At 54.8% G+C, this 16027-nt stretch overlaps 1 protein-coding gene across 5 annotated transcripts; it reads right to left on the reverse strand.

The window, feature by feature from the left end:
- Positions 1–28: 28 nt before the first annotated feature.
- Positions 29–16018, reverse strand: LOC133748138 (F-box/LRR-repeat protein 2-like). Of its 5 annotated transcripts, XM_062176725.1 has the most exons (7): positions 15797–15868; positions 14995–15134; positions 12554–12655; positions 2763–3752; positions 1224–1712; positions 818–1035; positions 29–717 (listed from the first exon to the last, which is right to left on the reverse strand). In XM_062176725.1, exons 3-7 carry the CDS (start codon positions 12653–12655, stop codon positions 549–551), a joined length of 1968 nt encoding a protein of 655 aa, XP_062032709.1. In that variant the 5' UTR covers positions 14995–15134; positions 15797–15868; the 3' UTR covers positions 29–548. The 5 variants fall into 5 exon arrangements, with proteins under 5 accessions (XP_062032709.1, XP_062032707.1, XP_062032710.1 ...); XM_062176723.1 differs by lacking the exons at positions 14995–15134; positions 15797–15868 and adding an exon at positions 15945–16018; XM_062176726.1 differs by lacking the exon at positions 14995–15134 and having other exon boundaries at positions 15797–15877.
- Positions 16019–16027: the final 9 nt, after the last annotated feature.

Consider the following 16027-nt stretch of genomic DNA (forward strand, 5'->3'; position numbering starts at 1 on the left):
TGCAGAGGGCAAGAGCCCTTTAGTCTGAGATCTTCAGACAAGGAAGTAAGGTCTGAAATTTTTAATCTTGCCTGGTTTTACAAAAGACTAAAGCTTGACTGCTAAAGTTCATTGCTTACGAGGGGCTGGGAAAGTGCCTACAGGAACCGGGCAGTGCGCAGGCCTGAGGTCTGACATTTGGGCAGGCGAGAGGCACGGCTGTGCTCCTCCCCATTACCAGACTAAGCCCACCGTGGGCCTGGGCTCCCAAACGAGGCAAACAGGGCTAGGAGTGCAGAGGCCTGAAGCAGCGACATAGCTGGCACTTCCAGGGACCTGAGGCTGTGAGACGCAGCTAGAAGGAAGATGCTTCTGGGCTGTGGGCAGACTAGAGCAGGAAGTTCCCGGGGAGGCCCTGGATTTGTCCCACCCCTGGTCCTGGTCAAAGGGTCTGCAGCAGCAGCAGCAGCAGGAGGCAAGAGGTACTGAGTCAAACTCTAGGTCAAGAAGCCAGGGCTGGGGACAGTAGGGTAAAGGAGGCTGAGCCACGGCTGGTTATTGACTTGACCTCAGAGTGTTAGGGTCAGGTCTGCCCCTCCCACAAAGCGGGACTGGACACAGGTCACCTCTGGCAGTCGGTCTCGGAAGCGCCTGATGGCGGCCATGTTGATGCGGGGGCACATGGCCACATCCAACACCCGAAGCTGCTTGCACTCCTGCCCAATGGTATCCAGTGTTCTGTAAGGAAGCCAATGGCTAAGGGCCTGACACAGCCTGGGGCCCCAGCCCAGTCCCTGCTCTGTGGCTCCCTCTGCTCCACCTCATGGGACACACTCACTGCTCTGTGAGCTGACTGCAGCTGGACAGGTTGAGGTGCTGCAGCCTTGGCCAGGACCCGGCTGCCTGGGCCCAGCCCTCATCGCTGAGGCGGCCACAGTGACTCAGCGCTAGGCGCTCTAGGCTGGGGCAGCCCCTGGCCACAGCCACCAGGCCCAGGTCTGTGAGTGCTGGCAACAGGCTCAGGGAGAGTTGCCTCAGCTGGGGGAACTGGAGCACCTGCAAAAATGGGGTGACAAGGCATGGGTACAGTTTGGTCCTGGAATCAGCGCCTGGGGCCCTTCCAGGTTCCTCCACCCCAAGCCAGGGGAATGACCATAAGCAGCAGAAGCTCGTGAGAAAGGAACTCAAGACTTCTTAGAATTCTGGGCAAAATGTGGATTGGCCCAGGATCCTCAGCTCCACACCTTGGCCAAACTGGCATCGGTCAGCTTGCTGCAGGCTGTGAGGTCCAACTCCTGCAGGGCCTGCAGCACGAGCAGGGAGGGGCCCTGTGGCTGTAGAGAGGATTCCTTGGGGCCTGAGTCCTGGTGCTCCAGCTCTGGACGTGGCTGTAGGCAGAAGCTCCTGCTGCTCAGGTTCTTCCTGAGTTTCCTCTCCAGTGCTCCTTGAGAAAGACTCAGGAGGGCAACTGTGACAGGGGCCACCCCATCTCCACCCCAACCTTGAGAGTCTTGCACCTGGGGCATGTGCGTGGGCTCCTCACTTGGTTCTCTGAGCCCCAAAAGCCCCCAGTCGCAGAGTTCCTTGCACCAAGCCAGGCGCAAGACTGAGAGGTGGGTGAGGTAGGTGCAGATGGCCTGTACGGTCTGGTTGGTGAGGGCCACACAGGAGGACAAGTCAAGTACCCTGAGGCTCTGGCCCAGCACTGGGATCATGGAGAACACTGAGGCATCCTAGGAAGGAGAAGAGGACAGAGGATGGCGTGGCAGCACGTGCCTGTGCCGGCAGGCCTGGCAGGGGGCTGCTTCCCAAACCCCACAGGCAATAGGGAAATACTAGAGGACCAAGACGGGGAGCAACATGGTCCCCGTACTGGTAGCAAACGGTCAGAATGGAAAGGGTGGGCCCTGGCGGTGAAAGACCAGGGGGAGGTTGCTGGAGGACAGAGGCGGGGCCTCTGGTGTTGGGGGAGGAAGGGTGCGCATGGAAATTTCTAAGGTAGCTGCCCCACCTGAACCCCCTGCCCCTGCTGAAGGAGTGAGGCAGCCCTCTGACCAGAGCTTATTGGACCAGAGGTGGCCTGCTGAGCCAATCAGATATGCTCCCTCTAGAACTTGACCCAGAACTATGAGGCTGCAGCAGGGTGAGGCAGGGAAAAGTTGAAGTCGAGGAAACAGGAGTTATGGGCACAGTGGAGGCAGCTGGTTTGTAGAGAGGGGTACCACAGAGGCACAAGAATGTGGGCCCAGAGAGCAGCTACGACACACAGAAGGTGGAGTGGGGGTGGGAGGAGAGGCACTTTCAAGGTCGAGAGCTACGCATTAGCCTGAGAATGCCCTGGTCGTACTGACCAGGCACGGCCCAGAGGGACAGGGCTGGTCCCTATTTTAGGATCTGGCTTTGGTTATGAAATGACTGTGGTTCCCACATCACACCACCTCCTGAGGTTCCGCCCTCGAGCTGCCTTCAGAGCCTCTCTCCCTCCATTCTCCTGCACCCCCTTCCTCCAGCCTCCCTGCCTCCCCAGCAGTGCCCCTCCCCGGACTGCAGCAGTCAACAAATGGGCACTTGGCATGTGAGGCCTTGGGCTGGACCTCCCTCTCCCTGGGCCCTATGGGGACTTAGGGGAGGAGTGCTGATAACCACAGCATCTACTGAGGCTTCTGTCCTCCCAGACTATATCCCAAGTTCACTTCTCACTACCAACCCTTAGTCGTCCCCCTCCCCCGCCCCAGGCCCTTAGCTCCCAGCCCTAGAGTAAAGGACAAGGATGGTGGGCTCACCTTCAGTGAAGAGCAGTAGGCCAGCCTGAGGGAGGCCAGGGTGGGTGGCGCTCCATGCAGAGGGCCCAGGGCCCGGGCTAACTCCCGCCCGCTCAGCAGACAGCACTCGGCCATGTCCAGGCTCTGCAACTGCCGTAGGGCCCCCAGAGCTGTACATCCTGCGTCTGTCAGGCGTTGAAGCTTCCCCACGCACAGGCGCCGCAGGTGCCGCAGGCCCCGGCTCACAGCCAAGAGCGCCCCATCAGTCAGTTCTGAACAGCCACTGAGGTCCAGGGAGGTAAGGCCTGGTTGCTGGCGGCACAAGGTGGTCACTGCCTCTGTGGAGAGGTCTCTACAGCTGTGCAGGCTCAGTTCCTGCAGCTGCAACCCGGCAACTTGGCCCAGGGCTTTCAGGGCCTCAGGTGGCAAGCCAGTGCCTCCCAGGTCCAGGGCATGCAGCCTGCCAGCCCGCTCCTTCACGAATCGTAGCAGGTTGCGGAAAGAGAGTTTGGCGGGGCAGTACTGGGAGCCAGTGAAGCCCCGGGCCAGGCCTGGCTCAAAGGTGAGGTGGCAGTACGCCAAGGAGAGACGCTCCAAGCTGGGAGCACAGCTGCTGAGCTGGTTGAAGCTGGGGTCGGACAGGTCCCGCAAGCCAGCCAGGTTGAGCTCACGGAGGCCACTCAGAGCCTTTTGGACACTCTGTGCTGTCTCAGGATGAGCCAGTAGCATGCCCGATGTGAAGAGGCTGTTGCAGCCACTGAGGTCAAGGATCCGCAGGGCTGGGCAGCCCAGGATCAGGGCCACGAAGGAGGCCTCTGTGGGGCTGCCTCCGCCCAGGCACAAGCTCTGCAGGTGTGGGCCTAGATAGTGGGCAACAGACTGCAGCACCTGCTGTGAAGCTGGTGAACCATCCAGGTTGATGAGGCCAATGCAGGAGATGCCCCTGAGGCCCAGGCTCTTGATGGCCGAGAGGGAGGCAGAGGACACAGGGATGTTGTACCGCACATTTATCTAGGGGGCAGCAGCAGGCCAGAGGTCAGTCCTCCAGCCAGAGGTTGAGAGCAGGTCAGCAAAGGCTCTTCCACAAGGGGAACCCACCAGGTGGATGAAGTCATGTGTAGCTGGGTGGGGGTGTGAGGAGGAAGTGGAGCTGAGAGAAGGCTGTGGGGGGAGGGCAGGAAGGTTAGTAACAGACAAAAGACTGGATGCTAGGGAGCGAGGTGGTCAGGGACAGCATGGAGAGGTGGCTTGCTGAGCCCAGGAGGGCTGGGATGTCAGTTGGAGGCCACCCAGGGAGTGGGAGGACAAAGTATGCCAGACCCCAGCCTTTGGGACGTTCAGAAGGAGGCTGATCCACAGGCTCCGTCTCCTACTTCAGGGTCTCAGCATTAGCTAAGCAACCAGCCTCCCTCACTTTCTAGAAAGCACATCCGTAGCTCTCAGAGCAACTGAAGGCGGGAAGAAGCGAGGCAGGTGTCACTCACCACACCCTCTCAGGCCCAGGCGCCAGAGGACTGGGGAAGGCAGCGAGTCCTGGGTCCTCTGGTGGCCTGTGTTTCAGGCACATGAATGTTAACAAAATTGGCCATATATGTGTACGTACACAGGTGCACATGTATGAACTAAGACATGTGGGACTGGGTCCTGGCTGCCTGGGTTCAAGAAGTGCTTGTGGGAACTGGTGCTATGGCATAGCAGGTAAAGCCACCGTGTGCATTGCCAGCATCCCATATGGGCACCTGCTCCACTTTCGATTCAGCTCTGCTATGGCTTGGGAAAGTGATAGAAGATGGCCCAAGTCCTTAGGTGATGTGAACCAGCAGATGGAAGAACTCTCTCTCTCTACTTCGCCTCTCTGTAACAATGCCTTTCAAATAAATAAATCTAAAAAAATGTTTAAAAAGATGTGCTTGTGACCCTGTGACACATCTCTGGAGGGGACAACTTGGTGTCCGGGGAAGTAAGGAGAAGCCTCCCATTTCTGTGGACAGGACAAACCTCAAAAGTGCCACAGAGGAAGAGGGGTACGAGAGTGGGGAGCACACAGCTGCAGTGGTGAGGAACTCGGTAGGTGAGCTCGGGGCAAGTCTTGGGAATGAGCTGGCTTGTGCAAGAGGCCCCAGGGAAGGATATATTGTCCTAGAACCTTTCCTAATCTTGTGCCAAAGGAAGCTGGTGTCATGTGTATGGAACAGGTCTGTAGTGAGAGGGCAGCATGGCCATGGCTTCTAAAATCCCAGCCCCATTTCCCCACCTCTGCCCAGGTTGCAGGCAAATGGGCCTCAAAGAAGACTTGTTTGTTTTCTCAGGTGCAGGAAAGCAAGCTCTCTGTAAACCTGTCTTGTCCCTAGCTGCTGTTTCCTGCTTGTAGCCCACAGAACATGAGCCGGCAGCTGGGAATCAGAATGGCACACAGGATGTGCTCTGGCAAGATACCTATCAATAGAATTCTCCCAGGAAGCACAGAGCTCATTCCTGGTGGAGGAGCCAGCCTGGCTTCTGCCCGAGAAAGCAGCAGACACCCCTGGCTGCCACAATGGGAAGGCGTGTGTGGAAGGGACAGGAACCAGCTCCTGGCCTCTTTCACAGGAATCAGGGATCACCAGGTCCCCTTCTGACCTCACTTCTGGTCATTCTGGATGAGAGGAATGCTCACCACAGACGCCCTCATGCTGGGGTAGAGGCGACTCCCAAGAGCCAGTCTGTCTCAGATTTAAGGAGAGCTGGGAAGACCCCAGTGTAAGGGTGGGGAAAAGGGTGACAAACAGAGACCAGAGAGGCCATGTTTCAGAATGGAAGAAAGAGCATGCATTCAGCCACTGCCAATGTCACTGCAGGACAGGTGAGTCAGCCTGATGCTAAACAGAGCAAATGCTGGTGGCAGGAGCTGGCTGCAGAGGCAGTGCCCCCCCCCTACCCCCCCGGTGATGAGGAGCCTCTGTGAGCCCTGCACACCCCAGCTCCAGCAGCTGCAGCCACTGTAGGTGCTTAGCTTGCCTTCCACCAGAGCCTGCGTGGCCAGGAATGTTCCCACTCCCACTGCCTCCCAATAACAAGGTAGGCAGACATGAGAAGGCACTGGCACTCTTCCCAGGCCCCAAGTCCAGGGCTGGCTGCTGGCACCAAGTCACTTGAAAAAGAGGCGGGAGCTGGCTGGAAGGAATTCTAGCCATTGGGAGAAGGGGGGGCTTGAGACCATCTCAGGCCTGCCACCATTTTGCTTGGTGGGTTGAGGACAGCCTCTAAGTCATCTCCCTGCTCTTAAGGCCACCTGGACTTAAACTGCAATGGCCAGGAAAAGCCCTTTACAGATATTATCTCTGTGGGGGGCACAGTAGCAGGCAGAGCATGCTTCCTGGGTGCTGGACTTTGGCTCTGGTATAAGAGTAGCCCTAGGTGCTTCTAAAGGGTCAAGGGAAGAGTGCCTGCTTCAACCACAGAGGGACCAACTCGGCCCCTGGTCTCCTCTCCCAGTGTTTGGATCTTAAAAGGAACTGCTGGGCTGGCCTTGTGGTGTAGAAAGTTAAATCTCCACCTGTGATGCCAGCATCCCATAGGCACCCAGGTTTCAAGTCCCGGCTGCTCAACTTCCAATACAACTCTCTGCTAATGCACCTTAGAAAGCAGTGGAAAATGGCCCTAGTGCTTGGACCCCTGCCATCCATATGGGAGACTCAGAGTTTCAGGCTCCTGGCTTTGGCCTGGCCCAGCCCCAGTCATTATGGCCATTTAGGTAGTAAACTAGGGGATAGATCATTCTCCCCACCCCCCGCCCCCACCCTAGCCCCTCTTCTCTCTGTAACTCTGCCTTTCAAATAAATAAATCTTTTTAAAAAAGAGTAATTGCAAAGTCACTTGGAGAATGCCCTGAATCTGTTAAAGGTGACACATGGCCCTGGACTGCAGGAGGCCAGGGTCTTGTATCAGGTGAAGCCCTGGCTGAGCCTACAGACCTTGGTTCAGGCTGGGAAAGGAATCTGATGGAGACAATGCTCTCCCTCCTGCGCACTACAGGAACCAAAGCTACCACACCCGCTCTCCTCCAGAAGACACTGGAAAAATGCCTGCTCTGGCACCGAGGGCCAGGGGACTCTAGAGAGGAGTCTGCTTCTGCAGGCTCATCCAGGCTTGAATAAACAGCTCAGGAGGGAGAGGGCAGCAGAGGGCGGAGCTGTCTTCAGCTCTTGCTTCACAGTGACCAGCCTAGTGGCAGCCAACCAAGGCTCTTCCCAGGGAAGGGCAGCACCCGGGTACCTGTGGGGGCACTGGCTTGGCCTGAACCCTTATTTAACAAAAACTGAGATTAAGTTAACTGGGGGTAGAGCAGGGGGAAAAAGAAGTCACCAACTGCAGCCTCCAGCCTGGCCTGCTGAGACAGAGAGCCCAGCTGGCCCCGGTAAGCCAGGATCTTCCACTGCACCAATGGGTTGGGGGCACAATCTCCTTATCTGCCTGCCCACATCCGGGCCCTGGGAGATGGTTCCTGTCAGTAGGGTTCTGCAGCCTGTTCTGCGGGACATGGTGGTGAGGGATGGGCAGGGCCCCAGGTGCCTAAGAACCTGCGGCCTGGCTATCCTAATGCTGCCAATCAGGTGGGGCTGAGGTTTGCAGAGGCATCGGATGGGTCTTTGACAAAAATTCTATGTGGAGGCCGGCGCCGTGGCTTAACAGGCTAATCCTCCGCCTTGCGGTGCCGGCACACCGGGTTCTAGTCCCGGTTGGGGTGCCGGATTCTATCCCGGCTGCCCCTCTTCCAGGCCAGCTCTCTGCTATGGCCCGGGGAAGGCAGTGGAGGATGGCCCAAGTGCTTGGGCCCTACACCCCATGGGAGACCAGGAAAAGAACCTGGCTCCTGGCTTCGGATCAGCGTGATGTGCCGGCCGCAGCGGCCATTGGAGGGTGAACCAACGGCAAAGGAAGACCTTCCTCTCTGTCTCTCTCTCTCTCACTATCCACTCTGCCTGTCAAAAAAAAAAAAAAAAAAATTCTATGTGGAGTCTACCATTAGCGGGGGCAACCCAAGTTCAAAAATGATAGACCCTTAAGATCCTAAACAATGCCCCAGCCTCCTCCTCCAATCTCACCTAAGCCCAGGGGCCTGGCTACCCATTTTGTCTCCTTTGCCTTCTCCTTTGCTGGCCTCCACTAGCTTCACCCTGAGACTGCTTGTCCTCAGGGCCCAGCTTTCCTGCCTCTGACAAGCCACTGTGCCCATCCTCCTGGCCCGGCCAGGTATGATGAGACAAGATGCCTCCTCTGGGTCTGTGCTGGGGATATGGAATGCTGCCCAGGACACCAGGGTCTTCCCTCTCACCTGCACTACCAGCATCGCCTCCCCTACTTCTCTTCCTTGATCCCTGTCCACTCCCGGCCCCCAAGATCTCCCTTCAAGCCCACCAACTTCTCCAGCTCCTGCGCCCGCTGCAGCAGCCTCCCCTGACCCCAGCCTTCTCAGAAAAGCAGGCAAAACCATCAGGTGGGAGTCCTCCCCTTTCCCTGGTCACCAGCTGGCCCCTGGCAGCAGCCAGCCTAACCTCCTTCCCTCTCATGCACTTCTGGTTCCAGCTGGCCCCCTCTCTTGGCCCACTGGGCTGTTTCCACCTTCCCCTCTAGGAACTCTGCTGTTTCTGCCTTCTCCTTCCTCAGAGGCCACAAACACCCCAGAGCCCTAAGCAACAACAAAAAGGCTCCCTCAGCCTGCAGCCCTCCTCCCACCCTCGCTTCTCCCTTCCCTCCAGAGTCTGGCTTCTTGGGAGCAAAGGGCACACCCACACCTGGGCTGCTCCTCTCCTTCCCCTTGCCTCGCTCATTTGCCCCTCCACCACTGTCCCCACAGAATCAATCATTCCTGGCCGGCGCCATGGCTTAACAGGCTAATCCTCCGCCTTGTGGTGCCGGCACACCGGGTTCTAGTCCCGGTTGGGGTGCCGGATTCTATCCCGGTTGCCCCTCTTCCAGGCCAGCTCTCTGCTATGGCCCGGGGAAGGCAGTGGAGGATGGCCCAAGTGCTTGGGCCCTGCACCCGCATGGGAGACCAGGAGAGGCACCTGGCTCCTGGCTTCGGATCAGCGAGATGCGCCGGCCGCAGCGGCCATTGGAGGGTGAACCAACAGCAAAAAGGAAGACCTTTCTCTCTGTCTCTCTCTCTCTCTCACTATCCACTCTGCCTGTCAAAAAAAAAAAAAAAAAAAAAGAATCAATCATTCCTGGCAACAGCTCCCCCCCCAGTGTGTGAGGGCTTCTCTCGAGACCTCCCTTCATGTCCCTGATGTCCTCTCCCCCTGGGGACTCAGTGACTCTGCCCTCTTGGTTCTCCACCTCTCTTCCAGCCTAGTTCCATCAGCCTCTTTTGGGGTCACCAAAGAGAGACCAGTCCATGAGTATGAATGAGTGGGTTCCCTCCAGACTGTTCCACGCAATGTAACACACACAATCTATGTCCCTCTCCATGTGCACTTGGTCCTGGGGGGCAATCATTCCAACTGCTTTCTTTCTGATCCACCTGATTTTCCTGGGAGCCGCCTGCTTCCTGAACTCTCTCCAGATAACACGGATTCAACATGCCAAAATCTCAATTTACCACCTTATTCTCCAAAACCCTGCTCCTTCTCGTATATTTTCGCCACCCTCCACCGAGGCACCCAAGTGGGGAATCTGGGAGTTATCCTAGACTCCTCACTCCCGCGTCTCCAGTGTCCGAAGTCCCCACAGCGCCACTTCTCTGCTGTACTGAAATAGCTCCTCTATTCCAGGGCCACTACTGCTGCTTCCCTTCGGTCCTGTGCGGTCGGCCCAGAGTCAATCACAGCAGCGTCCTGCTCCTTCAGTCTTTCGGACCCCAGGTGTCCTCGGGCTCGTCACCGAGACACTTTCCGGAAGGCAAACCTGGATGTGCTGTTCACACCCTCAGGCAGGTCTCCATGCCCACAGGACAGGGCCAGGTTTCCTGGCCAGCCTTCAAGACCCCACCTCCTTCTGCAGCCCGTATCTCCCCACACCCACTCCCCTTCCTTGGCAGCTTTGGGGATGCTCACTCATGTGAAGTGCTGTGGCATGCTGCCTGCCTCTACTTAGCGGCGTTCTCCATTTCTGGGGTGTGGGGAGCAGAGCCCACCCCTCACCTACTTCTATTTGGCAAACATGTTCTCCTCTCTCGAGTCGCAGGCTGAGCATCTCCTCCTCCATGGAGTCCTTTCTGAATGTCTTCCTCAGAATCCCGGATGTGCCTCAGAGAGGCAGAGTTTGAATGCAGCACCCTGGCCCCTTTCAGCTTGTGCTGGGCCCCCTCTTAGCATTAACTCCCCAGTGCGGGCGCCCCTCCCGCCCCGCCCCCACGTGCCCAGCACAGTGCTAGGCACACACAGGAACAGCTAGGGAAGTGGATGCCTCCGAGACTCTTCCTCCACAAACAGCCCCCCCCCCCCCCGCTTCCTCAGGAAGAGGTGACACCCTCTGCGTCCTTGCGGGTCAGCCCTGTGCGCTGAGGCCGGTCTCCGCACCCCCTCGGGCGGCATCTGCCGTCCCTGACCTCTCTCCTCCACACACGCACCGCTTCCCTAGTGACTCTCGAGGCATTAAGCACATTTGGAATCTCTCCCAATCAAAATCCCTTTGTCAAGCCCACCTCAAACTCTCATTTCTGCCCTGTTTTCTTTTTTTAAGTTTATTTATTTGAAAGAGAGAGAGAGAGAGAGAGAATTTTCCATCCACTAGTTTACTTTGCCAATGTCCAAAACAGCCAGAGCTGAGCCAGGCTGAAGCCAGGACACAGGAATTCCATCCAGGTCTCCCATGTGGGGGTAGCTTGGCCCCAGGTTACTTAAGCCATCATCTGCTGCCTTCCAGGGTGTACATTAGCACAAAGCTGGATTGGAAACGGAGGTGGGACTTGAACTCAGGCCCTCTAATAGGGGAGGTAGGCATCCCAAGTGGAGGCCTTAACTGCTGTGTCACAATATCCTCCCCCCATTTCTGCCTTGTTGATTTCCTTCCTCCCTGGGGAAATTCCTTGCAACTGAGGTCACCCTCCATTTCCTTCCATCTCTCATTCACTCCTGGACCAACCTGGCTTTCTCTCCCAGATTCCAAATATTCCTGAAGCCTTTAGTGACCTCTTTGGGTATCACATATCATGGACATTCCTTGTTTTTTATTCGGCTGGACTCTGTGGGATTTAACACTAACTATCTACTCAGCCCTTTGAACGCTTTCTTGCTTTTGACTTCTGGGCCCTCCTCTTTCTGGGGTCTCCTCGGCCCCCTCTCCTTCCTGTGACCTTGGACTGGTGTCCAGCCCTGGGGAATTCTCTGGCCTGCAGTGCCTTTGGCTCTTCGTGCTGTCCCCTGGGAGAAGCTGCTCAGTGCTGTGGCTCTAACTTCCATCCATTCTTTCATGACACTCCTATCTATGTCTTACCCAGAAACCTCCCTTGAATTCCTCACCCAGAAATCTAACTATCCTGGATCGCACATAGATGTCTCATAGTTCAAATGCTCATCAAGTCTAAAATCAAATTCCTTTGGACAGGAAGATCAATGACACTGATAATTCAACAATAGACCTATTTATACACACTCATTTGATATATGACAGAGTAGGTTTCCAAACCAACAGGGAAGGGGAAGATAAGACATACACTGCGCTTGGACTATTTGAAAACAAATCTGTTCAGCTTCTTATCTCATAGCATAGATCAAAATAAATGTCACCAATAAAAAATACAAGACAGAAGAAACAATTTCACTGTAAACCTAACACTGCCTTTAAAAATAGTCTATTATAAAGAAAAAAAAAACAAAACAGAAGAGTGTATATTTACCAAATCTCCAAAGGGATCTTTAAGTTTAAAAACAATGAAAGAAATAGAAAAAGATGTTCAGAATCAACAACTTAGAAATTTAATTTCTGTATCTCATAGGTAAAAACATATCTACAAATCAAAAGACAAATAGGAATGTATTTCAACAAATACACAAATATCTTTAATATGTAAAACGTTCACACACACAGATTGAGAAGGGAAATCAAGAACTGAATAGTTAAGTGGATAAAGATGAATAAACAAAAAGAGGAAATACAAATGGTCAGCTGGTGAGAAGAACTGTTCACCTTCACTAACAATCAGGTGAGTCAGAATGTAAACAGTGAGCCACCACTGCTTGCCTCTCAAACTAGCACAGATGTCTGCATTTGTCTCCCAGCTGGGCGGCCTCCCTAGATTCAGTCCATTCTGCACTGCAGTTTTCTAAGGCACAAAGCACACCTTGTCACTAGCTGCCTTAAGATGACTGTACTCAGGAAAAAGCCCGGGCTCTGGGGCCAGGCACATCAGCCGGCTTACAGTCTACCTGGTTCCAGCCTCCTCGTCCAGCACCTATGCCATACACAGCTCAGCTCCAGTCACAGGAACCTGCGTGGTCACTGCCAGAACCACTTCACACCTTGGTGCCTTCCCCTGGAAGACCAACCTTCTCCTCATCCTCTGCTGTCAGGAAGCCTTCCCCGAGGCTGCCCCTGTCCTCTGGCTGCCCTTCCCCATGCTCCTCTTGTACCCTTGCATTCCAGTGTCACAGCACTGAGCGCACCATAGCACGATTATTCCTATTACCCTTCTCCTTCACTCACTGTGAGCCCTGTGGGGGAGCTGCGTCTTATTCACCTGTTGGGCCCCAGCCTTGTATCCCAAGCCCTGCATGTATGCATGTACTTGTGTGCATATGCGCACGGATGGACAGATGAATGATATATAAGTAGGACCATGGGAAAACTGGGGAGACAACGGACAATGGACTGGGTAGGGGTGGGGTCCTTACCTCCCGAAGCGCATTCTGAGCTGCACAGTACCAAGTCCGACTCACGAGGGAGGCCTCTTTCTGATCTGACAGAGGCAGGAAGCTCAGAATATACGTAAGCATCTAAGGGAAAAAGACAGGGTGTTGGGAGCTGTTAGAATTGGGGCCTTTGGAATCTACCCCAGCTGATGCCGGCGCCGCGGCTCACTAGGCTAATCCTCCACCTGCACCGGCACTCCGGGTTCTAGTCCCGGTTACTCCTCTTCCAGTCCAGGTCTCTGCTGTAGCCTGGGAAGGCAGTGGAGGATGGCCCAAGTCCTTGGGCCCTGCACCCCCATGGGAGACCAGGAAGAAGCACCTCCTCAGGCCAAGCGGCCACTTGGGGGGTGAACCAATGGAAAAAAAAAAAGATCTTTCTCTGTCTCTAACTCTGCCTGTCAAAAAAAAAAAAAAAAAAAAAAAGAACTGGGGCCTTTGGAATCTACCCCAGCTGATAAGCACTGTGGCTCTGGGGGTACCAAGCACTGGTTTCTAGATTATCCTGAATCCAAAGCTTCATGAAGTATTCACTTCCTCTCTCCAGCCTCCAGGAATCTGTTGAGAACAAATCTTTTCTGACACCTGGTGGGGTGCAGACTTCTCCCAAATGACAGGACTCAAGCTTCCTGCTCAGTTTGATTGGAAAAGCTTGGGTACTGGGGCCAGAGAAACTAGTTCAAATCTCAGGCTGAGCCTTGTTTTCCTTATCTATAAGATGGCAGTTGTAGTGAGATTTAAATGAGTTGTTCTAAGAGTTATTTAACATAGCAAAAGAGCTTGCATAGCAAGTCAGGTGTTTCTTTTCTCTCTTCCTCCTGTCCTCACAGGGCAAGTTCTGTGGGGTAGACAGACACACACACACACACCCCTCACACACACCTTCTTTTCCATTTTGCACTGTCAACTTGCCTTCTCAGCTGGCTATGAAGACTTTGGCCCACCAAGACCCAGCCTGGAAGGCACAGGCCTCTCCACTCACACAGGAGGCCTGGAGGCTGCTGGTAGTAAGATTAGAAGTCCAAAGGGAACTGGGAAAGGGGATGGTTGTGAGGCTAAGAATGATTGGTATTAACTATTTCTTTCCTCTAGAATCTTCTTTCCTTGAGTGCTGTCAGATGCTTTTCTAGTTACATCTGGCATTCCAATTGCCCTGTTTCTGGATTCTTCTGTGGCTACCAGGGTTGAGAACTGGGGCTTTGGATGTTCCATTTACCAATATAGGAATAACAAGCAATTTAATAGCCCCATATTCTCCTCCTACTATCCAAGTGCTAGTCCAGTATTACCAATTGTCTACTGAATCCTTTACCCTAATGCTTATCACCCTCCCCCGCCAATCTCAACCAAGATTCATATCGTGCCCTCAGTCTAAAACAGCCCCTCCTAACTGCCCCGTGGCGCCAGTGCACCCCTGGAAGGTCCACACAATATTTCTGACTCTTCATGTTCTTCACGTGAAGCACAGGCTTTAGGCCAGGCTCATCTCATTCTATTCTCCACTAGATTCAGTCAAACCCCAGCTGTACTACTTCCTAGCTGGGTGACCTCAGGCAAGATACTTGACCTCTCTGAGCTCTAGTTTTCATATCTACAAAATGGGGATAAAAGAATCCATATGATAGTCTTATGAGAATTAAATTTTATACATATTGATGTATTAACATATACATATTATATATGATACATAATGCTTGACAATCCATAAATGACAGGTGGGTGGCTGTTACCAATATTTCTACCTTTGCAATTTTGCTACCTCAGATTTTCACCACCCCAGAACTGGATTCCTTCCACAATCTCCCACCCGCCTTCCTGGCCTCCAGCTTCATCCTGGATAATCCATTCTGCAAACTGTCACAAGATTAATTTCCTTTTTTAAAAACAACATTTTCAGTCTCCACACATCCCTGATGAAAACCTCCAGGGTTCCCCAGAACTCTCAGGATAAAGTCTCCACTCCTGCGGCAGCACTGTCAGGCCTCCACGCCTGTCCAGACCCATGGTCCCAGAGCTTTCCCTACCCAATCTCCCTCCTGTCCTACGCAAGCCCAGCGTGTCCACTCTCTTTTGCCTACATGGGCCTCTCTGCTGCCATGCCTTCTTGAACCCTGACTTCACAAGCCCACTCTGACCTCTGCTCCCCTCCTCAGACACCCAGAGAAAGGAGGGGCTCAGTCCATACTTACTGTATTAAATCAAGGATGGACAATCCTCTACCTCTATTTCCACCAAGAGTTTGCTCAGGGACAGGGTGGGGATATAAAAGATGATTGTTGAGAGCAGAATGACTGGGAGGTCAGGCTTTGGAGACAGGAGGGCTAGCATATAAAGAATTGACAGGGACTGAGATGGACCAAGCAGGGCAGCCTATCTTGTAGGGGACGAGCTGCCAAGCGCAGGAGCAAAGGGAGAAGGGATCAAACCTGTCATCACAGGAGGAAGCAGGGACACGATTCACGAGGCTGGGGAGGGGCTGGACTCTGTAGACTCTAGGCAGTGGTGAGGATGTGGTGCCAGCTCGTGGAGCCCACCCCAAGGGGCTCCTAGAGATATGATCAGTCATCTATGGGATATATGGAGATGAACGGATATTCTCTGGGGCCAAGGGGGAAACAGACACCATTGCAGGGGTCTCAGTGGGGGTGGCAACAGGCCTGTTTTCTGCTAAGGACAGGGAGCACCAGTCCAGGACTGAGAGGAAAGGGTGGCCAGTGTTCCGAGGGCAGCAGGAGGGGGCAAGAGAGGGAGGCCATTCCAAAAGCCACGGGACAAAGCCTGTTATCTCCCAGCTAAGGTGGGCAGCTGGGAGATGGAACTCTCCTATGGGGTGAGAGAGAGAGGCGGCCATCACTAGGGGACTAGGGAGTGCGTCGAAGGCCTGTCCTCACCAAAGGACCTCAGCAACCAAACCCGGAGCTGATGCGAAGGGAGCAGGTTCTTTCTCACCGCCGGGAAGGGGAAGCAGCCGTCTCCACCAGGCGGAAGAAACGGAGCAAACATCCGAAGGGGCCACTGGGGCTAAGATGGGTCACCCTTCGTGAATGATGGTGTGGAGCGGACATCTCCCAGAAATGAGGGGGTGGGGACGGCCATCTCGAGGGAAGGACACGGGCCGAGGACCCGTCCTTGCTGAGGTGACAGCAGCCGTCTCCTGGGGCCGATAAAGAAGGGGAGGATGATTCCCCCAGCTAAGGGGATGGAGTGGCCCAAAGACGCGGCCGTTACCGAGAGCTGGCAGGTCCCGGGATCTGTCGGGCGGGTTATTGCCGCCAGGCGGGAGGGCGGGCTCGCTGTCTCACAGCCCCTCCCCGAAGCCCGGGACCCCGAGGGCGGGGCCTGTCCGGACCTAGGCCTGAGGGCCGCTTCCTCTCACCTCCAGCGGCAGCGACTCCGCCATCGCATCCCGGCCGCCTCCGCCCCCGCGCAAGGCTTTCTGGGAAATGTAGTCCCGTCTGC

Source organism: Lepus europaeus, chromosome 19 (genome assembly GCF_033115175.1).
Source record: "Lepus europaeus isolate LE1 chromosome 19, mLepTim1.pri, whole genome shotgun sequence".
Lineage (NCBI taxonomy): Eukaryota > Metazoa > Chordata > Mammalia > Lagomorpha > Leporidae > Lepus > Lepus europaeus.

Excerpts from the sequence above, each read along its gene's own strand:
- LOC133748138 (XM_062176723.1), bottom strand. The coding sequence starts at position 15,968 with ATGGCGGAGTCGCTGCCGCTGGAG. Across the intron at positions 3,753-12,553 it reads CTCAGAATGCGCTTCGGGAG|ATAAATGTGCGGTACAACAT; the intron begins GTAAGGACCCCA and ends GCTGCCCCCTAG. Across the intron at positions 1,036-1,223 it reads CCGATGCCAGTTTGGCCAAG|GTGCTCCAGTTCCCCCAGCT; the intron begins GTGTGGAGCTGA and ends CCATTTTTGCAG.